At 57.5% G+C, this 26,712-nt stretch overlaps 1 protein-coding gene across 4 annotated transcripts in view; it reads right to left on the bottom strand.

Moving 5' to 3' along the window:
- AP2A2 (adaptor related protein complex 2 subunit alpha 2) overlaps positions 1-26,712 on the bottom strand; it is a 74,114-nt gene that overhangs the window by 10,396 nt on the left and 37,006 nt on the right. For 2 of the 4 annotated variants that reach the window (XM_064370289.1, XM_064370291.1), the window contains exons 3-15: positions 24,236-24,378; positions 23,411-23,604; positions 19,430-19,559; positions 16,583-16,684; positions 13,539-13,647; positions 12,700-12,850; positions 11,334-11,502; positions 10,005-10,142; positions 6,851-7,033; positions 6,155-6,252; positions 5,543-5,774; positions 5,283-5,456; positions 848-1,014 (exon numbers count right to left, since the gene is read on the bottom strand). In XM_064370289.1, the coding sequence (XP_064226359.1) occupies positions 848-1,014; positions 5,283-5,456; positions 5,543-5,774; positions 6,155-6,252; positions 6,851-7,033; positions 10,005-10,142; positions 11,334-11,502; positions 12,700-12,850; positions 13,539-13,647; positions 16,583-16,684; positions 19,430-19,559; positions 23,411-23,604; positions 24,236-24,378 (1,990 nt within the window). Of the gene's footprint in view, positions 1-847; positions 1,015-5,282; positions 5,457-5,542; positions 5,775-6,154; positions 6,253-6,850; positions 7,034-10,004; positions 10,143-11,333; positions 11,503-12,699; positions 12,851-13,538; positions 13,648-16,582; positions 16,685-19,429; positions 19,560-22,537; positions 22,604-23,410; positions 23,605-24,235; positions 24,379-26,712 lie in introns of those variants that run through there. The other 2 variants (XM_064370290.1, XM_064370292.1) reach the window with 2 other exon arrangements.

Here is a 26,712-nt window from a genome sequence, read left to right as displayed (position 1 = left end):
CAGGGGAGGGGCGTCAACTCTGAGAAGAGGGGGCCTCAGACCTCCGACCTGACATAAAAAACAAGCAGACGGCTGAGAGCAGCCAGCAGGGGAAGGCACAGCTCATCAGTCCCACAGAGAGGGCCGGGGAGAGCGGCCGGCAACAGCATTCTGGGGACCACAGAGACACTGGCAGAGACCACCACACATGGGGAGCCGGGTAGTGTCCAGGCAGCAGACACAAATTAGAGCAAGACAAGCAGCAAAGACGGGCTGCCGGTAGAGACGACCACAGGCTGGAGGCCAAAGACATGGGTGGGGCGGGCCTCACAGGGGGACTCGGCAAGCGAGCAACTCCAGGACAAGAGACCGGGCCTCCAGGTCAGACGTGGACAAGACGGCCTGTCAGAGTGAAAAGCAGCCCAACTAGGCAGGAAAGAGGCGAAGAGAGGAGACGTGTTGCTACAGAGAGTGCTGGCCAGCATGGAAGAAAAGAGCAGCTGAAACGGGATCGGACGCCACCGCAGATAGGACACACCGCTGGCAGACCGCGTGGCTCTTTTGTCTTGAGAGTAATGTTAGCCCTCGATCTGCTGAACACTGCAGCCCATAAATCAAGTTCTGAGGGGGAATTCCACAGCAAGCCTACCCCACCCACAACACGGCAGCTCCTACTCACCCCGCAAGCAGCGATCTGGGAGGTAAACTCCGCTGCCCTCAGCCACACTGGAGGTCACGGGCACAGCACCCCCATGCTTGTCTGCAGGACCCTGCTGCCCACCTCTGTCCCGCTAGCTGTGGCCACACCAGGGGTCACAGGGCACAGCACCCCCCAGGCCTGGCTGCAGGACTCAGGAAACCTGACTACCTGGCAAAGTTGTCTTCGGAGCCAGGAGCGAGAGGCGCGACCGCAGAGGCCGAGTCTGAGAACACATCCACGAGCAGCCCGCCGCTGCCGGAGGAGGATTGGGGGCCCGCAGGGGCCGGGGGGGCGGCCCCCAGACCCAGCAGGTCTGCCGACGGAGAAGGCGTAGACTGGAAAAGAAGGAAGGAGAGCATCAGCACAGAGCCTCCCTGGCCTGGCTGACCCCAGGCAGCTCGCGCATGCACGTCCTCCCCCACTGCACCCCTTGGCATCCCCGAGATCCTGGAGGCAGGGGCAGGTGGCACATGGGCCAGTGAGTGGCCAGAGCATGAGGGCAAATGGCCACCTCCTGAGTAGATCCCAAAGCCCAGCCTGAAGGTGACTGCACTTCAAAGATGAACCATCATTTCACTAAGATGACCTACATTTTCTCACAATGGCTGAAGGAAAAAAAATTCTCAAAAAAAGTTTGCCATGAAAGGCATAAAAAAGAAACACGTGGCTTAAGAAATAAGATCACACATGTCACTGCCAACTGTCCAGTAAGAAAGTTCCAGAAGATGAAAAAATAAATAACTTATTTGGGTGCAGGATCATTTCAATCATTAAGTTATGACTAAATCATTTTTAGTTTAATCATTTAAAAGTCTACAGAACAGATACTTTCAAAAAATAATTGCTTTCTGGCCAGTGCGGTGGCTCACACCTGTAAACCCAGCACTTCGGGAGGTGGAGGCAGGAGGACTGCTTAAGCCCAGGAGTTTGAAACGAGCCTGGGCAACATAGCAAGAGGCTGTCTCTATGCAGTGACAATCTTGGCTCACTGTAACCTCCGCCTCCCAGGTTGAAGTGATTCTCCTGATCCGCCTACTGAGTAGCTGAGATTACAGGCATATGCCACCATGCCCAATTAATTTTTTTGTATTTTTAGGAGAGATGGGATTTCACTATGTTGCCCAGACTGGTCTCAAACTCCTGGGCTCAAGAGATTCTCCTGTCTCAGCCCAAAGTGCTGGAATTATAGGAGTGAGCCGCTGCACCCAGCTCTATTTTTAAAAAAATTAAACACTAGTAATAATGGCTTTTTGTTGTTTTTGTTTCTTTGAGATGCAGTCTCGCTCTGTCTCCCAGGCTGGAGTGCAGTGGTCTCAGCTCACTGCAACCTCCACCTCCCAGGTTCAAGTGATTCTCCTGCATCAGCCTCGAAGAAGGTGGGATTACAGACTAATTTTTGTATTTTTAGTGGAGACGGTTTCACTATGTTGGCCAGGCTGATCTCAAACTGCTGACCTCAAGTGATCTGCCCACCTCAGCCTCCCAAAGTGCTGGGATTACAGGCGTGAGCTGCCACACCCAGCCATCTATGGCTTTTAACCACTTTCTAAAGTAGGAAAGCCCTTTGCCCTAGCAAATGAATTTGTACCCAAAACGTTCGTTACCACAGAGTGTGATACCAAGGTCAGATGCAGGCCCCAGGACAGGGTCCTGACAGCCACTGCGGGTTCCCCATCTCCCCCTGGTCCTGAGGCCTGGGAGACCCTCCTTAGACAGTAGGCCTGGCTCCTGGGCCATGCTGGTTCGTCTCTTCCCTCCAACAGCAGGACAACTTGAGGGGTGAAGGTTCTGCCTACAAGGGTCCCAGGCTCCTGCACATGAGGCCAAGCAGCCTCTGATCCCCACACCCATGTGCTCCCCAGCACACCCAGAGGCCCCAAGGAGCTGTGTGCAGAGAGAGAGGATGCTCAGAAGAAGTAAATGTTCTGGCCTCATTGATGATCTTAATAAAAGACATTTTGGGCCGGGCGCAGTGGCTCACGCCTGTAATCCCAGCACTTTGGGAGGCCGAGGCGGGTGGATCACGAGGTCAAGAGATCGAGACCATCCTGGTCAACATGGTGAAACCCCGTCTCTACTAAAAATACAAAAAAGCTGGGCATGGTGGCGCGTGCCTGTAATCCCGGCTACTCAGGAGGCTGAGGCAGGAGAATTGCCTGAACCCAGGAGGCGGAGGTTGCGGTGAGCCGAGATCGCGCCATTGCACTCCAGCCTGGGTAACAAGAGCGAAACTCTGTCTCAAAAAAAAAAAAGACATTTTGGCCAACGTGACACCAAAATAAAGCCACTGCCTCTCATGGGAAAGGCACGTGTGTTGATGCCACCCTGAAACAGCCCCTTCATGACCCATGCAGAAGACCCCAAGCAAGAGAATGTGCCAGGAGTGACCCTACCTCTGTCCTTCCCTCCTTCCTCACCCCCAGACCGCTAGGGTCTCCCCGTGAGCAGTGGGGACAGACTGAAAACACAGGATAGCACCAAAGCCCACACGCCACAGCTCTCAGTCACAACAGAGGCCACTGCCTCCGTCACAGACACTCCTAAGGAGCCCACCCGCCAGGCACTGCTGACCAGCAGGAGGGAAGCCACACTCAGAAAATCCACAGAATAAGCCCTGAAGGGGGCCCTCCAAGGAGGCACCTTACAGAAATGCTGGCCCTCACTGGACCTTCATCCTCCTTTGCAGAGGGCAGCATGCCGCTCACTCCCACAGTCTAGAAGCCTCCATCTGATGATCCCTAAGCCACACAGTCAAGGCCAGATACCTCCAAAGTCCACCCAGAGCCTAGCTGGGCAAACCTGGGTGTGATCTAAGGCCTAGGGTATGGGCACACCTCACTTAGGGCCTGCGTGAAAAAGACACATTAACAAGAACCACAGAGAGACTGACAACAACCCTGAGCCCCCTTCTGCTCCCTCAGTGAGCTCCTCTTAAGTCAAAGCAGCTGGAGAGGAGCGAGAGCCCCTGGTGCCTTCCCAGCCTCCAACAGGCCATCGCAGGTTTCCTCGGAAGGCTTCCAGTGCCCTTGTGGAAAGCCGCCTCCCCTGGGTCATGCCTTCCTGCCCTTGCCTCCTCACCCAACTGGGGCCACGTCCTCCTCTCTGCAAGGCAGTGCCACTGCTGGCCCAGCGCCCACGGGAAGGGCCCTGTTCCGGCAGCTCACAGACAAATCTCCACAAGCACTCTGTCTCCAGAAACCCAGGTCAAGACGCCCGAAGGAGGAGGAAAGATGGATCAGAGGAGTGACGGAGTGGCTACTGACATCCCACGGGACAGGGCCAAAAGCAGGTCACCAGCTCTACAGAGCACGTGAGAAACACGAGCATGAAGGTGCTCAGGCGTGAAGGGGAGACGCCCACTTGGGCAGACACAGCCACGTTTATCATGCACTCCAGGATCAGCTCTCAGGCAAGTCAAGCCTCCGGAGGGCAGGCACAGCAGGGTGCCACGACCAATGCAGAGAGGACACAGGGGACAGGGCTGCACACAGGGCATGAGGTGAGGAGGGGAGGGCGGACCGTTAACCCATGTCAGACTCAGCCAGGAGGGGGAGGAGGGAGAGGCAGAGAAGGAAGAGGGAGGAGACCCACTATGGGGAGAAGAGAAAGGGGGAGGAGGGGGAAGGAGAACCATCAGGCTCAGCCAGGAGGGGGAGAGGGAGGGGGAAAGGGGGGAGACAGGGAGAGGGAGGAGGAGGGGAAGGGGAGGGGGAGGGAGAGGGGGAGAAGGAGGAGGAGCAGGAGTCGGCCATTGGGCGAGATGTCAGGCCTGGATATGGGCCCCATGGCAGGCCCTGCACTATCAGCTGGAGGGGCAGGACACACAGTCAGCAAGGGCACGCGGTCAGGGTCAGCAAGGGCACGCAGTCAGCAAGGGCACACAAGCAGGTCCCTGACTCAGAGATGAGCTCCCTTCCAACCAGCAAAGTGCCAGGGCAGGTACTCAGGTACTGCCATAGGAGCTGGCCCCCGAAAGCCCTGCCAATACTGAGTGGCAGCACTGGACAGGCGTCCTGGAGAGGAGACCCTCTCTCCAGAACTCCTCTAGCTGGACAGAGACAGCCCGAGTGACCCTGACAGGAGCCCTCCCCGACAGTACAGAGGGGAACAGCCAGCAAGCAGAGCCAAGCAAAAACGCAACTCTCAAAATGATACTTCTCACCCAACAAATACCACAGGACACATTCTCAGTTACAGATTTACTCTCATCGCATCACACATACAAGGAAAACCAGACCTAACCCAACTCACTATAAAAAACCTCCAAGAACAGGGCAAGACAGGTCTGCCCTAAATCAACAAAGCATGTGTCAATAGCCGCCTGGGTGAGGCAGTCCTGTAGAAGAGGAGCGGCCGATCCCATAAAACAAGTCACCACAGAGGATGTGGGAGCTGAGCTGGACTCGAGACACTGGTCTGGAGGACTCGCCTCGCGTAGCAGAGACAGTGGCCCCCAGGACAGGCCATCGTGGGTGTCCAGAGCCACAGCCGACGCCTGGGTTCTCAGTACATGCTGCTGCCTGACAGGCTAATGCCCTGCTGGTGCCAAGTCTTGGGGGAGAGGCCCTGACAGGTCTGGGTGCACAGCAGAGGAGGGACCCACCACAGCGCTGGTGCTGGCCGGGGCAGGCTCGGGGCCCCCGTTCACATCAACACTCCTCTCCCGCTTGGTGTCCTCCAGGTCTGTCACCGTGCTGGGGCCCTTCTTCTTCTTGAGCTTGGCCAGGATGGAGGACTCCCGCTCCGGGAACGGAGGCATCTCCTCCAGCACGGTTGCCTTGGGAAGACAGGGTGAGCTTGAGCAGAGCCCCGACTCCCAACTCCCTACCCCCGGTCACGTGAGCACAGGGTGGGGACTCCTACCAGGATGTCGGTGCTGGCCACGGTGCTGAGCCGCAGGTACTCCACGGCGCGCTGCTGCAGCTCCACGTCCGCGTTCCGCAGCTGGCTATCGCTGCGCAGCACATCCTGGATGGTGGGCTTCACCTCCGGAAAGAGGTTCACAAACTTGATGTAGGTGGACAAGAGCAGCGCGCGGGTGGGGACGCTGCACAGGTGGAACTTGGAGTGCAGCAGGTTGAACTGGATCAGCGGGCTGGGGGCAGGGAGAGCACAGCAGGGAACCCGTCATCCCAGCAGGCCTCCAGCACGACCCCTCAGGGAGGGACCGCCACCAGACCCCCTCGCCTGCACCACAGGCCGCTGGTGACACCCCTCTTCCAGCTCCAGAGCGCACTGCAAGGTGCCCATTCACAAGGTCAATCGCGGACCCCGTCTCTCTATTTCCCACTAGAATCCCTGCTTTTCTGTCCCCTGAAGGAAAACAAAACGACAGCGCCTGGAGCAGGAGCGGCTCTGCGGGGCCTCACGACAAAGCCGGTTCGTGCCTTGGGGCTGTTCCGGTGACAAGCAAGGACACCGGCCACCCTGGCCCACTGGAGCGCACACAACCCCGACGTGCACAGGGCCCCTCACCTGGATCTCGGGTCTCCGGCTATCAGGTTTCCAAACTCCCCCAGGATGTAGCCACCCACTTTGACCAGGTTCTCATGGCACGCAGGAGCCTGAAGAGCCTGCGAAGCCACAAACACAATGAGGGGCATGGCAGCCACGTGGCCAGAGTGAAGGCGAGGCAGGCACTTCCCGGAGGGCTGCACCCCATGCCAGCAGCAGCCCTCAGCTTCCTGGAAACGCCAGTCCGAGCGCACCCCCCCGCCCCGCCGCATTCCTGCAGCACCCTCAGGTCCCATGTCAGCAGCAAGGAGCCAGAGGCTGCCACCCGCTGGCCTGCCCTGGAGGGAGCTGCAGCGTCCTGAACAGGCTGCGGCCGGGCAGGTTCTGCCAGCGCCCTCACGGCACACCAGCCCCAGTGGCCTAATCCTCTCCATGGACAGGCAGGCCCCACCCTGCAGGCACAGCATGCTCTCACACACACGGAGGCCGGCTTTCTCAGGTGGCCACAGAGAGCCACAGTTTGAAAGTCAGGGTGAGAAGAAACTGAGACTCAGCCAGGGACACCAGCAGCAGAGGAGCCAGAGCCTCAGGGAAGAGCTGAGGGGCATGAGGGGTCAGCCACAGCCCCCAGCACCTTCACCCAGGCGGGCTGGGACCACTACTCACCTTCCACGACTCCCCCCGCCCCATCCTTCCTGGCAGTCCTGCGGGCCGTACCTCGAACACGGTCTTGGCCGCGTAGCCCTGCACGTCGTCCCGGTTGATGACGATCTGAATGACTCGGTACCACACCTCTTCGCTCACGTAATCGCCAGCGATTCGGATCAAGTTCAAGATGGTGTCCACGTACCAGGTGTAGTCCACCGCATACTTCTCGGCCAGGATGGCGACCTTCAGCACCTGCAGGGGATTGGCGGCTGAGGGCAGACACCTGCAGGCCATGGCAATCCCAAAACCAAACTATCACCCAACGTCAAAGTGAGGGTTTCAGAAGCACCTATGTGTCTACAAAAGTTTGGGACACACAAGGAGCTTGTACTAGATTCTCAAAAAAAGGCCACGAGCCCAGAAAGTTTAACATTACCTGACTTAAGCAAGTAAAGCCAGCCTGAATCCCAGGAAAAGGCAGAGCCCAGCACATAGGTGGCCACGACCGCAGCCAGGCCATCTCCCGCCTGGGCCCTCCCCTCCCGAAGCCCCAGCACCTGGCCGCAGCGCCCTCTGACCATGCCACCCTGGGGTCCTGGCGGCGGCTTCTCTGATGGTTTCCTCCTGCTCCGGCCAATCTTTCCTGCGAGTCTCACCTGGGAGGTCCCCCTTCTTCCCCTCTCTGGCTCACTCACAAAGGAGACCCACCACTCCTTTACCCCCAGGCACCCAGAGGCACCTACCCAGCCCACACCCACGTGCCAGCCACAGGCATGGAGCTCTGCCAGGCTGTACAACACCAAATTTATCTCCCCAAAGTCACCTCGCCTTGCACCAAGCCCCCTCCAACAGCACCAGCTGCCAACACCAATGCTGGCAGACATCAAGACCACACACCTCCCGAGGACACCCCCCAAACACCCTGCCGCCCCCTCCCCACGCCCCGCCGCCCCCCCCCACGCCCTGCCACCCCCCTATGCCCTGCTACTGGCCCCTCAGATGCTGATGACTGTGCCTCCCCAGAGTCCCTCCCTGGAAACTGGACCCCATAAAACTCCATGATACTTCCAGAGCATCATTCCAAAATGCATTGCCTCTGAGCCCTGCCTCAGCCCGGGGCTGTGCACAAGGGCCCTCACGCCTCACTGGCAGGGTCCCCATGCACCCCTCTACCCGTCTCACATGCCCTGCTCCCCACCCTGTGCTGAGCCACCCACCACCCCTCCACAAACTGCTGCTCTGCCCTCCCCGTGGCCTCTGCAGCATCATCCTCTCCAGACCAGGCCCCTCCCACCTCCTGCAGAAGTCCACACAGCGCCCCCAGAGTGTAATGCCTCCTGAGGCCCCGGAACATGGGCACTTCCTCCAGCCATCCCACCTACTACAGTACAGCGACCCTTGGCCCTGCTCTTAATCCATGCCCCTCCACGGATAGGAATGTGCAGAGTAGGAGGAGTGGGCCAGGTCTGGTGTGGACACCCAGCACCTAGCAGAGCCACAGAGAACACATTCTGCCACGCCTGGCTGAAGGAATGGGGTGTGGGGAGCACCACTTGGGCCGAGACGCAGCACCTGTCTTACTCCCCACAGCAGGAGCCGTGAGGTCACTGCTCATCACACCTGTCTTACTCCTCACGGCAGGAGCAGCTGAGGTCACTCATCACACGTGTCTTCCCCACAGCAGGAGCCAGCTCAGGATTGCAGCTCATTGCATAGAGGGGCGAGAGCAGACACCGGGCTGACGAATGCCCGGGACCTCAAAATCTGCACAACAGCACTCAGATGTACACTGCTTCTGTCTGCTCAAAACACTCAGGATGATCAGGAATGAGGCTCCTGTGACAGCCGTCCCCAGAGCCAGCCCCACCCCACCACAGGTGTTGAGACCAGGCCACACTGCCCCAGCCAGGCCAGAGAGGGACCCCTGGCCATAGTCAACAAGCACCTGCCTGGCCACTCCACAAACAGGACCCGCTCAGCCCTGCCCTACACCAAACCCAGCCCATGGGGCCTGCCCTTGGGGCCTCCTGCCGGGAGTCAGCCCACCCCTGTCCCATCCCCCTCACCCTCCCAGGCCCACTGTCCTGGAGGGTGGACAGTCCAGCGGGAGAGCCACCTCCTGGCCCCTGCTCTCTGTAGGTGCAGCACCTCACTGAAGCTCAGTCTGGTGATTTCACTCTCGGCACCCGGGCCCCTCCGTTCACTCAAAGATCCCTGAAAACCTAAGAGTCTCACCTGGGCATGACCACGCACACCTGCCCAGGGCAACCCTGTCACCTGCCACCAGCTCCAACCCTGGCTCTAGGCAAAGCTCCCAAGAAGGCCCCAAGCTGCACTTTGCCCAAAAAGACAAAGAACAAAGCGCTTCCTATACAACGGAGGCGCTGTCTCAGCCTCAACCAGAGGCTGTGGTCCTGGCTGGTGACAGCGGCCAGCCTCCCAAGAGGACACACGGGCCCCCCTTAAACCCCACCATCCACAGACACAGTGAGCCTGAGAGGCCTGTGAGCATGGCGGAGGCCTCAGGCCCTCTTCTCTGCTGACCATGTGGCCTCCACAAGGGTATCTGCCCTCAGGTTTTCAGTCATGCTCAGCCTTCAGCCATCTGGCAGGTGTGCACACCTACTTTGTGATAAAAACAACACGGGAAACTAAGCTATGGCCTAGATCACATCCCTCCAAAGATCAAGAGACACACACACAAAGCCAAGCCACGAAGGATTAATTCAGGGGCTCGAATGCAACACAGTTAAGAAGAATTCTACCCAGAGAAGTCTAGATTTGTGCAGCCCCAGCAGAGGCGCTGCAGCCTCACTCAGACCTGGGGCTGCAGTGCCACCACTGAAAGGACAGGCAGGCCAGAGAAGCCGCATGGGGCAGCATTTTAGTTACCTTCAAGACCAAATGACTCCAACAAAAATGCTAATTTTTTTAAGACAGGGTCTCGCTGTGTTGCCCAGCCTGGAGTGCAGTGACATGATCTCAGCTCACTGCAGCCTCAACCTCCTGGCCTCAGGTGATCCTCCCGCTTCAGCCTCTGTAAGCTGGGACCACACTCAGCTTGAAAATGTGAACTAAAACACAGAGGCAGAGGAGCCTTGTATCTAGCATCTCACAAGTTCTCAGCCAAGCCCTGCTGGACAGAATCACAGAGCACTAAGGAAATCCTGCAGTGAGATTCGCGTCTGTGGCAGGAGAGGACTCAGAGGCCACCAGAACTCACAATCTCTTCTCGGATGGAGTAGTCGGCCGTCTCCAGATAGCTCAGCATCTCGGCCACAATCTGTGGGGCATTGCTGCGGTCGCACATGGCGTAGAGGAGGTCCACGGCCCGCTGCCGTACGCTCACGTCCCGCTCAGTCTGGGGAACAAGGCACAGAGTAAGAGGCCACAGGAGCAAGGCCCAGGCTGGGGGACAGGCTGGGGGACAGGCCTGGCACCGCATCTCAATGCCCACTCTGAGCTTCTCTCACACACACATCCAAGTCCAGGGAGCACGACAGGCTCCAGTCACGCACAGTCCTCCCTCCCCAATGCACCGGCCCCTCCCACTCCCTGCACTGGGGCGCGTGGGTCTGGACAGCCCAGAATCGAGCCCTGTGCCCTCGCTGACTCCTCCCTCTGCACAAGCCAGCTTCACTAGGACCGAGCGCACTGCCTGGTGCGGGCCATCGAGGCCTCTCCTCCGTGCGGCCGAAGACCCCACTGACTCTGGCACTGCCGTGCAGCTGTCCCAGGTTCTCATACCCCACCCTGGAGCCTGAGCTGATAAGCCCCCCAGTGGCTCTACAGCAAGAGAAAGCCTGAGGCCTGCACAGCTCTGCTACCAGCAAAGGACAGGGGAGTGGTCACCAGCAGCCCTAGTGCTGGCCGTGTGCAAATGAATGTCAGCCTTTCTGACAATAGGGAGTAAAACACACACCAACTAAGACCAAGAAGAATCCAGAAGACCAAATGCCACCATGAACCCTTGTATGCCACCAGGGACGCCCGTGAGCCACACGGAGACACACAGGGGCAGTGGGAGCAGCCCTGCCACAGCCCAAGGCTGGCTCAGACGGGGAATGTGGTGGACAGGCCTCAGGCGATCTCACGTGGAGTAAACCCTCAGGGGCCACTCTGGAGACTCACAAAGGCTGGCAACAGACAACCTCAACTGGGCTCTTCCAACTCTGAAATTTTAATCCTCAAAAAAAGTGAGTTTCCTTTGCAAAAGGGGGGTTTTCTTGGAGATAAGGTAAAAAAATTTAATCTTTCTACCAAGAAGAACCATTTCTACTTGTCGGGACTGTGCACGTGCAGGACAGCACACGGGGGCCTGCCCACGGCAGGGAGAGGGCTGCCGGGGACACTGCACTCAACCTAGCCAGGAGGCAGCGTGGCCCTGAACAGTGGCGTGCCCTCCTGAGAGCAGGTATCGGGCGGAGGCCAGCAGCGCCAACACCACCTCCATCTCTGCGGAGAGCCAGGAAGCACCGCGTCCCCCCGCCTTCATGGGAAGACCCATGGCACCTGCGTAGGGAGTGAGCAGACCCCGAGGACAGGGACTTGCCTTCAGGGCATTGATGACCGTCTCGATGTGCGTCTTGACAGCCTCGTGGGAGAACTCGGAGCTGGCCAGCGTGCACATGCTCTCCAGGGCCAGGTAGCGCAGGTTGGTCTCCCGGTGCTGCAGGAACTGGCCCAGCTGGTTGCAGGCGCGGACGAGCAGGTTCGGCTCACTGTGTGGAGGGAGGGGAAGTGGGGGGGGAGGGGTTTCCTCAATACACGCGACACAAACTGGACAGAACCCACGTTCCCTGACGGGTCCAGATGGCAGACAGCAAAGTCACACCACACTCGCCGCCACCGTGCTGCTCAGGTGGAAATCCGGGGGCCTCCCCGAATGTGGACGCCCGACCCCTACCCCTGACATCTGTGTTGCGTCCATTCTGTGCCTCCCCACGGTGAGAGTCCCAGCCCATGCATCCGCTGGAGCCTTCCCAGCACCTCCAGAGCCTCAATCTGCGTCAGGCCTGTGGAAAGCCGGTCAAGCTGTGACCCGCAATGGCCTGTCAGCCAGAGGCACCAGCCCAGGGCAGGGAGAAGGCAGAGGAGGCGGGGAGCGCGGCTGCCACCCCGACTCTACTGTCTCGTCAGGATGCGGCTTCTCCTCATGTAACAACAGAGCTTTCTCTAAAATGGGAAATTTCAGTTTTAACAGCTCCTAATTCTGAAGCATGACTCTCGGACTGCGTTTTCGTCATGGGAAACTACATTTGTAAAAATGCTACAGTGGCCGATGGGTGGTACCCACTAGCTATACAGAGCCTCTGCCCACAGCCTGGCATGCTCCCTGGTTATCGCTGCCACCTCGTTCTCACAGGACCCTAAAGCACGGCACCACACGCCAGACCCACACCAGACCACAAGCACCACAGGAGCTGAGCGGGAAAGGCGTGGGGGTGGAGGAGGCGGACCCTCCAGCTTGCACTGCAGCCACCCGCCCTGAGCCTCTACTCCGCATGGATGGGCATGGCCGTCTCCGGCACTGCCCTAGCACCCTGGACCCACCAAGTGCAGCTTCACGCCCAGCAAAGTCACAGGACACGTGTGCGCACACCTCCCACCCTCGCCGCCTCCTCTCTGTTCCATCACACGAAAGGCCCATCAGGAGTGGGGATGCTTGGGGAAGGAGGAGAAGGCCCCTGTCGGGGATGAGACCACAGTCAGCTAAGCAATCCACGGTGAGCTCAGAGCAGGAGGGGCCGGCTGCAGAGAAAGAAGAAAGGGGTCCGGCAGGGAGCACACGGGCAGGATAAAGGGGAGGCCCGTGGACCGGATAAACTAACTAGGCGTGATCCGCCCAGTCTCCTGCCAGTGAGAAGGAGCATGTGCGCGTGCACAAGGTGAAGGTGTCTCCTCAGACGGCAACCCACCTGTCGTGGTGAATGATTAAGCTGATGGCCTCAAAGAGCACGGCATTCTTGGCATTGGAGTGCTGGACCTTCTTCGACTTGGGTGGTTCTTGGGCTTTGTTCAGGATGGTCTCCAGGCACTCCGTCAGGCGGCCTCGAACTGCAGGGTCTTCTGGGCAAGACAGAACGGTGCTTACCAGGCTCCCATGGCCCGCAGCCCACCCCACCCTGCCCTCCCGCTGCACCCACGTATTTTGAGAGCATTTTTAATACTCACTCACATTTGCGTACCCAGCTGGGAGCATTCACAAAACTGAGAAAGGCCGGGCACGGTGGCTCACACCTGTAATCCCAGCACTTTGGGAGGCTGAGGTGGCCCGATCACCTGAGGTCAGGAGTTCAAGACCAGCCTGGCCAACATGGTGAAACCCCATCTCTACAAAAATTCAAAAATTAGCCAGGCATGATGGCAGGTGCCTGTGATCTCAGCTACTCAGGAGGCTGAGGTGGTAGAATCACTTGAATCCAGGAGGCAAAGGTTGCAGTGAACTGAGATCACACCACTGCACGCCAGCCTGGGCAACAGAGGGATACTCCATCTCAAAAAAAAAAAAAAAGAAAGAAAGAAAACCTACTGCACAGATCTGATACTATAAAAGCACAAACAGACGCAAACCCTAACAAAAGTGTAGGCTCTGCAATAACTCCACGAAAGCCAGGGCACACGGCAGCACCAGCAGCAAGGCCCACGAATCAGGAGGCGGGGCCAGTGACACACGTCTTAAAAGTCATCAACAAACCACTTGACTCTGAGACAGGGGTCAGCTGGGGCAGCTTCAGGAGCCTCGACCGCGCATTACCTGGGGGTGGGTAGCACTGCAGCAGCCTCAGCAGCTTGACAGACAGCCAGGGAGCCGGGACAAAATAGTAAGTGTAATCCTGAAGATCCGTTGACGCGGACGTCACGATCTGTAAGAGCACAGACAATGAGACACGATGCCCAGCACGAGTCCCCACTGCGGGGACCCAAAGAAAAGCCACACTCACTCCTCGAGTCAGGCCTGAGCTGGAAAAACGGTTTTGTTTCACACGCCAGGAGTGTCTGACACTGCTTGGGACCCCTCGGGGTCGCTGTGAGAAGTGGCACACACGCCGCACAGCTGAATGGCAGCCCGCACTCAGTACAAGATTCCACAGCACCTGGATTTGAACTCCAGTCTTTCCTTTGTGGACTGGAACATGAATGAAACTCGGGCCAGGTGCTGTGCTCATACCTGTAATCCCAGCTCTTTAGGAGGCCGAGGTGGGCAGATCACCAGGTCAAGAGATCGAGACCATCCTGGCCAACATGGTGAAACCTCGTCTCTACTAAAAATACAAAAATTATCTGGGTGTGGTGGTGCACACCTGTAGTCCCAGCTACTCAGGAGGCTGAAGCAGGAGAATTGCTTGAACCCGGGAGGCGGAGGTTACAGTGAGCTGAGATCGCGCCACTGCACTCCAGCCTGGAGCCTGGCGACGGACCAACATTCTATCTCAAAAAAAAAGAAAGAAACTCAAGAGAGAGAGAGTACTAGGCTCCTCAGAAGGAAGAAGTACACCCCCAAGAAGCCAGCACCCTGACCCAACCCCACAGCCCCATGGTCCCCCACAGGGGCTGAGCTCGAGGAGGCATCTGCCCGCCTCACTCACATCCCATCTCTCTGTCCAACGTGGCCCTTGGCTTGGCAGATCCTCCATCAACCTCTTGAACAAACGACTATCACTACAACCTCCATCCATTGCCACTGACAGCCCGGTGACTCCTGTTTCCAGGAGGTCAGGGTAGTTCCTCCCTTCCTACAAAGCTCACATATGTGACACTTGCAGGCTTCAGGTGAACCTATCCAGGAAAGTTCACCCTGACTCTTGCCCTAAGCTGCAAGATGCCATCCCAGACGTGGGTCACAGACACCTGCTGCAGGGAAGTGAGCTCTAGGCTGTCTGTCAAAGAGAGGGCTGAAAGGCACAAATGCAAAGCAGAAAAGGCAAGAATCACAGCACTTACGTGACAGAGACACGGCCAGTGTGAGCTGTCTCTCAAACACGTGTGCAGCTAAAGCCAGGCTCACAGAAAAATTTATAGCCTTAAATGTACATATTTGAAACAAATATAAAGAGAAAAGCAACAAAAATTCATCTCAAGGGTTTAAAAGCGACTAACAAATTAACCCAAAGGAAAGAGGACAGGCGTGGTGGCTCACACCTGTCATCCCAGCACTTTAGGAGGCCGAGGCAGGCGGATCACCTGAGGTCAGGAGTTCAAGACCCAGCCTGGCCAACATGGCGAAACCTTGTCTCTACTAAAAATATAAAAATTAACTGGACATGGTGGCGGGGGGCGCCTGTAATCCCAACTACTCGGGAGGCTGAGGCAGGAGAATCACTTGAACCCAGGTGGAGGTTGCCGTGAGCCAAGATTACGCTACTGCACTCCAGGCAGGGTAACAGAGCAAGACGCTGACTCAGAAAAAAAGAAAAAGAAGAAGAAAATACGCACAATGCTCAACTTATAAAATAAATTGAATTCATAATCAGAAAGTTTCCCACAAAGAAAACGCCAAATTCAAACGGTTTTACAGTTAATGATAAAAACTGTTTGGCAAACTAGAGAAAGGAATTTCTTTAACGTGATTGAGAGTGCCAACAACAAAGAATTCCAGAGCAAACGTAATACTTAATGGTGAAACACTCGACACAAAAAAAGGACAACCCAGGGTAAAAATGGGTGAGAGTATCAGGCCCCTCACCAAACAAGATGCTCAAACAGCCAATCAACATGCAAAGTTTCTCAACCTCACTGATCATCAGGAAAACGTAGATTTAAATCACAAAGAAGCCGACTGCGATGGTGATGCCTGCAATCCTAGCAGTCTGGGAGGCCGAGACAGGCAAATTGCTTGAGGTCAGGAGTTTGAGGCCAGCCTGGCCAACACGGTGAAACCTCATCTCTACCAAAAATACAAAAATTAGCCGGGCGTGATGGTGCAGCCTATAATCTCAGCTACTCAAGAGGCTGAGGGAGAAGAATCTCTTGAACCCAGGAGGCCGAGATTGCACCACTGCACTCTAGCCTGGGGGTCAGAGTGAGACTCTATCTCAAAAAAACAAAACAAAACAAACAAAAAAACCCCAAGGGGCTAAGACCAGCACGTGCCGTGCCCATGCCTCCTGCTGCTGAGAAGGCCGCGTAGACCACGGGGGAAGCTGGTCTGGCACCACCTGTCTCCTCAGGTTCAGGAGCTGCAGCCCCACTGAGCCATGCTACATCTGGACAGACGCCCACAGCAACTTGTGTGCGTGGAAACCAAGGGACGTCCAAGACTGCTCACACCAGAGGGGCCACAGCAGCCCCAGAGGGCAAGGAGCTACATGCTCAACAGGACAGGGGGTCAACTGCAGGGGTCAACTCACACAACCGACTCTACGCAGCATCAAAAATGAACGTGTAACAGCTGCACACAGAATAAACATTCCACAATGTTGAACAAAACAAAAGAATGTGTGCTGCAGGTGCATCTACATAGAACTCAAAACACAAAGCTGAACAGCAGGCGTTAGCACACACGGCAGCCGGTGGGTCCCAAGGCAGAACCAGCAGTGCCTCCCCGTGGGGGACACGGGCCCTGGGTGCCACCCCTCCACCCGAGTGGTACTGGGTGCTCGCTCACACGACAGGAACAGGGAACTGGGCTTCCATACAGACGGGACAGCTCTCAATTAAGAAGAAGGCTGAAAGAGAAGCCAAGAGGGTTTTCACCCCCGAATTTATAAACTGACCACATGCCTTGCATTCTAAAAGTAAGCTAATAAATAAATGAGACAAAACCCACCCTAACTTCTGCTCCCCCACAAACAGACTTACCCTGCTTAGCCTAGAGACGGCCAGAGACACGGAGGTTTTAAACTCTTCTGGGTTCTTCTGTGCTAAAGTGGTGATCAGACTTGTGGCTGCAGTTACCACACCCTGAAAGAAAACACACGCACACAACACAGTCAAAACACTTGAAGCTAAACGCTCATGTTAACTCATCTTCCAAACAAAACCTGAAGCCAACCAGCAACATGGCAGCAGCCCACGGCCACTTCGGCCTACTTGGAGAGACCAACAGCGTTCTCCAAGATGGCACACGTAGGTTTTCTTTCTCCAGCTCCTCCTTAAAAGCTGGGAAACTCAGTTATGCTCAGTCGAGATCCTGCCAGTGTGAAGTCAGAGGGTGGCACTCGGCCACGCAGGTCAAGCATGGGGCCGCACACGCCACCTGGCATGCTGCCCTCTCCTGGCCTGGCCTCCACTGTCGCCTGCACTCATGCCTCTGATTTAATCATTCCAAGTTCACTGCAGCAGGAGATACCACCTTTAGACTGATTTAAATCTTTACAACCCAGAAGTGAGACCGTAGAAAAAAGCAGCTGAAGAAGTCCTTTTCCATCCTCCTTTTTGGAAAGTGGTCCTGGCAGTCACTGAACCACAGTCTGGATGAGGCCACCAGGCCCGGCACACGAGTCCTCCCTCCTTGCTCCTCCTGGCCTCACTGAGAACAGATTCAGACCCCAGGGCACAAGGGGTCCTCCCCAAAGCACCATGCAGCCTGTTACTGTCCCAGCACAAGCACTAGGGATTCGTCACTCACACCTCTTGAAAGAAAACTTTAGTTATGTAAAGACATTCTCCCACAAATATTTTAAATAAACGATACCTATTCACTCTGAAAATGCAAACAGCTCAGGAAATATCTACTTGTGCCAGTACAGTGGCTAACACCTATAATCCCAGCACTTTGGGAGGCCAAGGGAGGTGGATCACCTGACATCGGGAGTTCAAGACCAGCCTGACCAACATGGAGAAACCCCGTCTCTACAAAAATACAAAATTAGCTAGGTGTGGTGGCAGGTGCCTGTAATCTCAGCTACCTGGGAGGCCAAGGCAGGAGAATCGCTTGAACCTGGGAGGTGGAGGTTGCAGTGAGCCGAGATTGCACCACTGCACTCCAGCCTGGGCAACAAAATCGAAGCTCAGTTTAAAAAAAAAAAAAAAACAATTAGCTGGGCGTGGTGGCGCTCGTCTGTAATCCCAGTTACTCAGGAAACTGAGGCAGGAGAATCCTCCTTGAACACAGAAGGCAGAGGATGGAGTGAGCTGAGATCCCACCATTGCACTCCAGCCTGTGCCACAGAATGAGACTCTGTCTCAAAAATAAAAAAGGAAATGTCTACTTGCACAAAGCATGAAACCCCCCACCTGCACCCTGCGTCTACCTGGATATATGCAAGCCCCCCACCCCTCACCCCGCGTCTACCTGGACACATGCGATCCCCCCACCCCTCACCCCCCCGTCTACCTGGACACATGAAATCCCCCCACCCTTCACCCCGCATCTACCTGGTCACATGCAATCCCCCCACCCCTCACCCTGCGTCTACCTGGACGCGTGCTATCCCCCCACCCTACCTGGACACATGCAATCCCCCCATCCTACCTGGACACATGCAATCCCCCCACCCCTCACCCCGTGTCTACCTGGATATATGCAATCCCCCCACCCCTCACCCTGCATCTACCTGGACACGTGCAATCCCCCCACCCTACCTGGACACATGCAATCCCCCCACCCCTCACCCCGCGTCTACCTGGACATATGCAATCCCCCCACCCCTCACCCTGCGTCTACCTGGACACGTGCAATCCCCCCACCCTACCTGGACACATGCAATCCCCCCACCCCTTACCCCGTGTCTACCTGGATATATGCAATCCCCCCACCCCTCACCCTGCATCTACCTGGACACGAGCAATCCCCCCACCCTACCTGGACACATGCGATCCCCCCACCCCTCACCCCGCGTCTACCTGGACACATGCGATCCCCCCACCCCTCACCCCGCGTCTACCTGGACACATGCGATCCCCCCACCCCTCACCCCGCGTCTACCTGGACACATGCGATCCCCCCACCCCTCACCCCGCGTCTACCTGGACACATGCGATCCCCCCACCCCTCACCCCGTGTCTACTTGCAGGACGTATGCGATCCCCCTACCCCTCGCCCTGCACATGGCTCCTGAGCCTGGTCGGGGTACAGCTCCTACAGCACAGCACTCTCCCCAGAGACTCAAGGTGCCTGTGCCCTCAACTTTCCAAGGAAAAGTTGTAAAGAAATGGATCTGATTGGTCTTCTTCCTGTATTTCTCGGTAAGCAAAGTGCTTAGCTCATTAGGACGTCCCTCTCCTGCACGGAGACTGCAAGGGGCCTGGCGAGGGGCACACTCAGGACTTGACACGTGGCCCTACCCTGTGGTGGCAGCTGGTGCCGAGGCGACCTTGGTGTCTCCTCAGTGGCCTTCAGCCCCAGTCCTGCCCCAAAACCCTTTTCCCCATGGTGTCTCCTGTCCTCATCCACTCCAACCATCTCTCCACCAGGCCACCCTCGGGCTACGGGACCCGTGGCTCGGCGCAGCGCCCGTGTCCACTCCAATCTCTCTCTCCACCAGGCCACCCTCGGGCTACAGGACCCGTGGCTCGGCGCGGCGCCCGTGTCCACTCCAACCTGTCTCTCCACCAGGCCACCCTCGGGCTATAGGACCCATGGCTCCACGCGGCAGCCATGCTGTGCTCAAGGACCATCTCTTCCCCCACCACCACCCCACTCCAGGCCATCGCAAAGGTCACCTGGGGGAGCGGGATAGGGGCACCAAGGCCAAGGGCACTTACCAAGTGCTGGTCGTTGAGCAGGTGCACTACCCGAGATGTCCAGTCGCCCATGGGGACGAGGTCGGGGGACGTCCGGTATAGGCGCAGCAAGCACAGGGCCGCGCTCTGCTTCACGCTGTCCATGGTGTCTCTGAAAAAGAGACGTCAGAGTCACTCCCGATGGCTGAGTGCAGCATGGAGCCTCACAGAGTATCCCGAGCCAGCTGGAGATGCTGGGGTGGGGCTAGCACGGGGCCAGGACAGCCTGGACAGCACTCAGGGCAGGGCCGCTGCCGCCTGCCGAGGGCCACCTGGAGGGCAGCAGCGGCGCTCTCAGCACACACGGGCCCCACTGCAAAGGTCTCCCTGCCAACCTTCTCACCACCAAAACCACAAGCCAACCACACGCTGCTCACACTGTTCATTCGCTGTTTCAACAGCAGCTTTTTGTTGTTGCTGTTACCACTACTTAATAACCCACAATCAAAACAGAAATGCATGGAGGGCCTCACCCCGCCATGGAGCTCCCCATCTCCTGGGTGATCTCCCCTCCACAACGCCGGCCCTCACCCCACTATGCCCCGCCCTGAACAGCAGGCTGGGGCGCCCATGCCCTCACCCCACATGGTGGGAGGGGAGCTGGCGTGGCTCTCCTGCTCTGCAGCTGACAAGCGTGTCCAGGGCACAGGCGTGCTCCATGCCCTGCTTACCCCCTTTGCCCTCCCGCCACTGAACTCTGCTGGGCAACGGGAAGGCGAAAGGGACCCTGGAGCGGATGCTGCGGGCATGGCTGGAAAAGGGCCAGTCCGACCTCAAAGCGCCTCACAGAATCAGCCGGGACCTGCGGCTCTGCCGGAAGGAAGAAAAGGCTGTAGGGACCACCTGTGCCTTCACCTTTTGGCTTTTTATTCCTAAATCTCTCCCTATGCTATGCCAAAGAAAAATAACTTCAAGTAAAAACTCCATCTTTTAGGTGCAAACGCCCCCTGCAGGAGGAGGCGGTACTGTCCCTCTTCCGCCCACCCCATCCTCACGGGATCAGCCAGGAGGAGGAACTGCAGGCCCACCCTGCCATGTATCCCCGTGGATGTGTGGCCCTGACCACGTTGGGCTGTGTGCCAGGCGGCTTCAGAACCCCAGCAGTCCTTCAGCACAGAGAAGCCAACCAGGATACATGCTCGTGGCTACAAATGCTGACACGGGACGGCGCCTAGCATGCCACGTTCCTCAGAGACAATGCACAAAGGCTGTGTCAGCTCACACGGCGGCGGGGGGTGGGACAGAGGGCCCCACCGCTACTCTCCAGCGTCAGCTCACATGGGGGGACAGAGGACCCCAGGGCTACTCTCCAGCGTCGGCTCACATGAGGGGGTCTCAGGGCCCCAGGGCTACTCTCCGGCGTCGGCTCACATGAGGGGGTCCCAGGGCCCCAGGGCTACTCTCCGGCATCGGCTCACATGAGGGGTCCCAGGGCCCCAGGGCTACTCTGCACCTCCACAGTGGTTCTCTTTCCACCAACTCCGTCCATCCCAGCAGAGACACCTCCCCACTCTTCTGCCTTGGCCGGTGCCCCCCGTCCCTACTTCTGGCCCTAGGAATGACCTGTCACTCATTCCTCAGCACCCACCCTGTCCTCCAGTCTCTAGGTGACACACACATCAGGAGTCCTCCAACCACAGCACCTCCTTCCTGAGCACGGTTTTCTTCTTTTTTTTTTCTTTTTTTTTTTTTGAGACAGTCTTACTCTGTTACCCAGGCTGGAGTGCAGTGGTGCAATCTCAGCTCACTGCAGCCTCTGCCTCCCAGGTTCAAAGCAATTCTCCTGCCTCAGTCTCCCAAGTAGCTGGGATTACAGGTGCCCACCACCACCACCACACCCGACGAATTTTTGCATTTTTAGTAGAGACAGGGTTTCACCATACTGGCTAGGCTGGTCTCAAACTCCTGACCTCAGGGGATCCGCCCACCTCAGCCTCCCGAGTGCTGGGATAACAGGCATGAGCACTCGCCCGGCCCAAGCATGCTAGTTTGAATCATCTACTACTTGGCTGGATTTCAACAACTGGCCCCTTTCTTCAAGCAAGGCCCATGGGCACCATGTTACCTGAGCTCTCGGAGGTAGAAGAACCCTGCCTGCGACCTCCATCCCCACAAGACCACTCAGGCACCACAACACCGGCCACGCACTCCCTTCCAGCCACAGACACCGTGCGCCAGCCTCTGGAGACCCCTCCTCATGGTAGCTCCTCCTTCCTCCGTCCCTGGCTCCTGGAGCAGGTCCTTGGTTCAGGGCGTGCCAGTCCCGTCCACCCACGCCCACCCCGTCCATCTACGCCTGCTCCGTCCATCTACGTGAGCTTCAGGAGTGGCCCTGTCTTGCATTCCACTCACGCACAGACATCCACGAAGCGCCTACTAGGGACCTGGTACTGTTGAAGATGCTGGGTGTAAAGCGGCCGCCGCAGTGGACAGAAACCTCAGAGCCCAGGGAGCTTCCACCCCAAAGGTGGAAACGGGCAATAGACAGGCAAGCAACAACCCTGGGGCAGGAGGGGAGCGGGGCAGGAGGGGAGGGGGGCAGGACGCCGCGGCCGTGAGGCAGAATCCGCTGGACCTTCTGGCTGGTTCCAATCCCAAGTTCCACCCTCCCTCTCCCACACCAGCACTCTCTGATCATCTGAGCCTTCCTTCCATTTTGGGCACTGTTTTCGGGGCTCCCACCACATGCTCTGCCACCTGCGACTGAATGGCCTGAGGAGTGACGGTGCCTCCAGGCCCTCCGAGCTCCCCCGGCTCCGTGGCTCTGCTTCTGTCCGTCCTACTGTGCACCCACCCGTCTCTGAGCTCCCGCATGTCTGAATCTGTCTTCTCGGTGCTATGCTGCCACCTCCTGCCTGCTCGGCTCCTCCCTGCCTCACAGCTGATGCGAGGCTGTCTCATTCTCTATGGGGGGGCGTCCTGTGTAGTGCGGGGTGCAGCACAGCCCCCTGGTCTCTACCCACCAGATACCAGGGCACACCCTCCACTCTGACAACTAAAACTGCCCTAAGACACGATCCAATGTCCTCACAAAGCCAAGGTGGCCCAGGTGAGAAGCGGTCTAGGCCTGTTTTCCTCATGCCTGCTCACCACCTTCTCTCCGCTCCTCACTGTGTGGTCCAGACGGATGTCCCGTGGTCTAAGGCCTGGCTCAGCCGGATGGTACCGTGTGGGCTGTGGGTCACCAACTCCACAGGGCAACCTGGAACACGCAGGCAGGGGCCGGAACTGTGGCACAGACAGCCCAGGGCTGCTTTAAGCTCTTCCAGAGCTGGTGACTCAGCCCCACAAGGCTTCTCTCCAAGTTAACAAGGGACGGGACAGATGGCCCAGGGCACTCAGGAGGGTGCTCAGCTTCTCCGTGTGAAGCCCTCTGGAAAGAGTATGAGGAGGAGCTGCCCTGAGACGCATCGCTCCACCCGGTGCCCTGTGGGGCTGAAGCCCCTCCTCGGTTTGGCTGTGGCTGGCAGGGTTTGGGTGTTCTTTGATCTGTTTTTTGAATCACAGTGGTATTAGGAACGGAAAGTCAGGTTGTACTAATTCTCTTTCTGTTTTTGAGACAGGGTCTCGCCATCACCCAGGCTGCAGTGCAATGGCATGAACACGGCTCACTGCAGCCTTGACTCCCTGGCCTCCAGCAACCCTCCTCCTTAGCCCACTGAGTAGCTGGGACCACAGGAGCACGCCACCACACCTGGCTAATTTTTTAAAATTGTTTGTAGAGATGGGGTCTCCCTGTGTTGCCCAGGCTGGCCTTGAACTCCTGGGCTCAAGCAATTCTCCCACCTTGGCCTCCCACAGTGCTGAGACTAGAGGCGAGCCACCGTGCCCGGCCTAAACTTGTAATTCTGGATCTGACCTTAGACTACCTCTCATCTCCCATGACACAAGATGGGGAGAGTGACACTTCCTCGGCTAAGCAGCTGTGGAGCTGACATATTCCACATGGGAGCCCGCACGTACCCCGCCACCAGGACCTTGGGGATCTCCCCGGCGAAGGCCTCGGCCATCTCCCGGCTGCCCACGCTAGCGATGCAGTGCAGGGCCAGGCCCATGAAGGTGGGGTTGCGGCTGGCCAGGTCGTTCTTGATGGCGTTGTTGATGAGGCGGATCAGCTCGCTGTTGGAGTTCACCAGCACGGAGATGAAGAGGTAGCCCTGCTCCGAGAAGACAGGAGAACAGAAAGCACATGACCCTCTGAGTCCGCCTGCGGCTCGGAGTCACGCGACAAGCAGTGATGCACGTGATCAGCGGATTACGGCAGGACATGTCCAAAACATGTAGCAGACCCTAAAGCCGGCAGCAGATCCCGGCACCACTCAGGCACCCAGGGTGCTGCTGCGGCAGCCGCGCCGCTCAGGACTCGGCAAGCATCTGTTCCAGTGGAAGCAAGGTTCCCTGGGCTGTGACGCTGCCATGGCACGGCGTTCCTGCGGGACACAGCTGACTAGGAGGCCGTGAGCCAGACACCGACGGGAACCAGACCCCCAGGCAGAAGCCACATCCAACACTGGGCAGCGTGCAGCACTTTCCAGGCCAACCGGGAGGTTCTGAGACTCACGAAGTGGGGTTGTAAAGAAAGCAGGAACGAAGGCCTGGCCACCTCGTCAGGAGAACCACATGGAGGGGGAACCCTGCCAGGGCATCAGGCTTCCTGAAGAGCACCCAGACTGGGCGCGAAAGGGGGCCCCAGGGTGTCAGCAGCAGGTGCTAACATAGGCTGGGCACGCATCTCCATCTGCAGCAAACCCACGAGGCTCACACGCCTCTGCCTGCAGCAACACTCACGATCTGCTTTTCCGTGTATCTGTTTGAACTCAGCAGGTTGACGGCCTCCATGTGTCCAAAGTCGATGTCGTGACCGAGGAGAAAGATGAAGAGCAACTTGCAGACGTACTTCTTTTTACTGTAGCCGTCAAGAGCCTTGTCACCTACGGAAAAGGCAGGGAAAGGTTTCACTCCAGGGACAGAGGCAGGGAAGGACAGAGAGCTGGGCAGCAGTACGGCAGGCAGCACGGACCGGCCCCCAGCAGAGGGGCAGCTGCAGACGCTGCTGAGCATGAAGAGCATTTCTAAACTCGTAGTACACGCCGCAATCGAGGTTTTCCATTTCCCTTTTAAAAACAGGCACCAGAACACCTGTCAACAAGAGCTCTGCCCTCCCCGGACAACCCTGGCCAGGTGCAGCCCAGCCGGCCCTCACTCCAACCAGCCAAAATCCCACAGAGGGCCCTGCCGCAATGGAGCTTGCAAACCCCGCCTTCAACCATCAAGCTAGTCTTTGAAGTCAGTTTCTTAATTTAGGCAGATGAACAGTGTAAATTATCGGCCACTTCCCAGCCATTCTAGGGCAAATCAACTAGTCACAAAAACAAGGCAGGCACGACAGTCCCTAGGGCTTGTTTCTCTGCCTCATCACAGCTTGTCTGAGCACATCACAAGGGATCACCACAAGACAGGTTCAAAACATTTAAGTGGCAGGATATAAAACTGCAAAATATAAAACCAACCCTTAAAAAAAGGGCCATTCCCTGGGCACGGTGGTTCGCGCCTGTAATCCTGGAACTCTAGGAGGCCGAGGCGGGGGGGATCACCTAAGGTCAGGAGTTCAAGACCAACCTGGCTAAGATGGTGAAACCCCATTTCTACTAAAAATATAAAAAAATGGCTGGGCATGGTGGCGGGCACCTGTAATCCTAGCTACTTGGGAGGCTGAAGCAGGAGAATCACTGTAACCAGGAGGTGAAGGTGCAGTGAGCTAAGATCACACCAATGCACTGCAGCCTGGGCAACATGAGGGAAACTCCGTCTCAAAAAAAAATAAAAAATAAAAAAGGCTTCTCTGTACTGCACTGCCAGGAGTTCCTATCCCAGAGGTGTGGGAGAGGCAGGCAGTGCCCTCTACAGGCAGCAGGAAAGGCAGCCTCGTGCAGGCCGGGCCTCCACGGAGACTCTGCTGCCCCAGCGTGGACGGACACAGGCTGGAAGACAGTCCACCCATGCTGGCCACTCTGCCCCCTTCTTGTGAAGGGCTGGGCACTCACACCTCCGTGGACAAATGCTGGCCAGCTTCTCAGGCTGTGCAGAATACAGACAGGCCAGGTTTCCCAGGGAATGGTGCCTCACCAGTCAGCCAGTCAGGGAGATGCTGTATTCTGAGGAGCTCATGAGAAACCCCCTCCTTGTCAGCAGCAGACCCAACCTGATTCCAAGCTCCCTCCCTACTGACCCACTTATCTGCTGGCTGTGCCCAAGGGGTCCCAGCACACATGTTCTCAGTACCCGGCCTGTGAGAGAGGGCACACATATTCTCAGTGCCCGGCCTGTGAGAGAGGGCACACATATTCTCAGTGCCCGGCCTGTGAGAGAGGGCACACGTGTTCTCAGTGCCCGGCCTGTGAGAGAGGGCACACATATTCTCAGTGCCCGGCCTGTGAGAGAGGGCACACGCGTTCTCAGTGCCCGGCCTGTGAGAGAGGGCACACATATTCTCAGTGCCCGGCCTGTGAGAGAGGGCACACGCGTTCTCAGTGCCCGGCCTGTGAGAGAGGACACACATATTCTCAGTGCCCGGCCTGTGAGAGAGGGCACACGCGTTCTCAGTGCCCGGTCTGTGAGAGAGGGCACACATATTCTCAGTGCCCGGCCTGTGAGACAGGGCACACATATTCTCAGTGCCCGGCCTGTGAGAGAGGGCACACACATTCTCACTGCCCGGCCTGTAAGAGAGGGCACGCACAGCTGAGCACGGGCTTCGCAACAGAGATCCTCCACTGGGAAGCCTGGCACCACGTCTCCTCCCAGCCCAGATTCCATCACCTGCTGGAAGCCGCCATGGACAACCACAGCCAACAATACTGCCTGACCTCCTCCTACCTCCGGACTTTTCCCTGTCACTCACTCAAAGCATCTCTCAAAGGGACAAATACCTGACAGGGGAGAGGACCGACAGCTCAACTGGGCAGCGTTCTGTGGGACGCAGACGCAGACACAGACGGGGCTCTCTCCTGAACAGCCGACCGGGCTCTGCTCCTGCAGGACCCCAGGCGCGGCGCTGCTCTAGAGCTCCCGGGCGCTGGGAAACGGGCCCACCTTCAGAGCTGAGCCCACCAGACAGTACACTGCTCACGTGGCAGCATGCGCATTCCTGGCCTAACCCGGGGCCGCAGCAAACAAACAGCGACGCTCTTCCACACCCTCGTCAGCCTCGGTGGGACAGACGAGCCTGCCAGCTCCCGTGACAGGTACGTGGATGCGTCTGGCAT

The sequence above is a fragment of the Aotus nancymaae genome, unplaced genomic scaffold (genome assembly GCF_030222135.1).
Source record: "Aotus nancymaae isolate 86718 unplaced genomic scaffold, 86718_ANA_hifiasm-v0.15.2.pri h1tg000106l, whole genome shotgun sequence".
Taxonomy (NCBI): domain Eukaryota; kingdom Metazoa; phylum Chordata; class Mammalia; order Primates; family Aotidae; genus Aotus; species Aotus nancymaae.
This window is presented reverse-complemented; position numbering and strand designations above follow the sequence as displayed.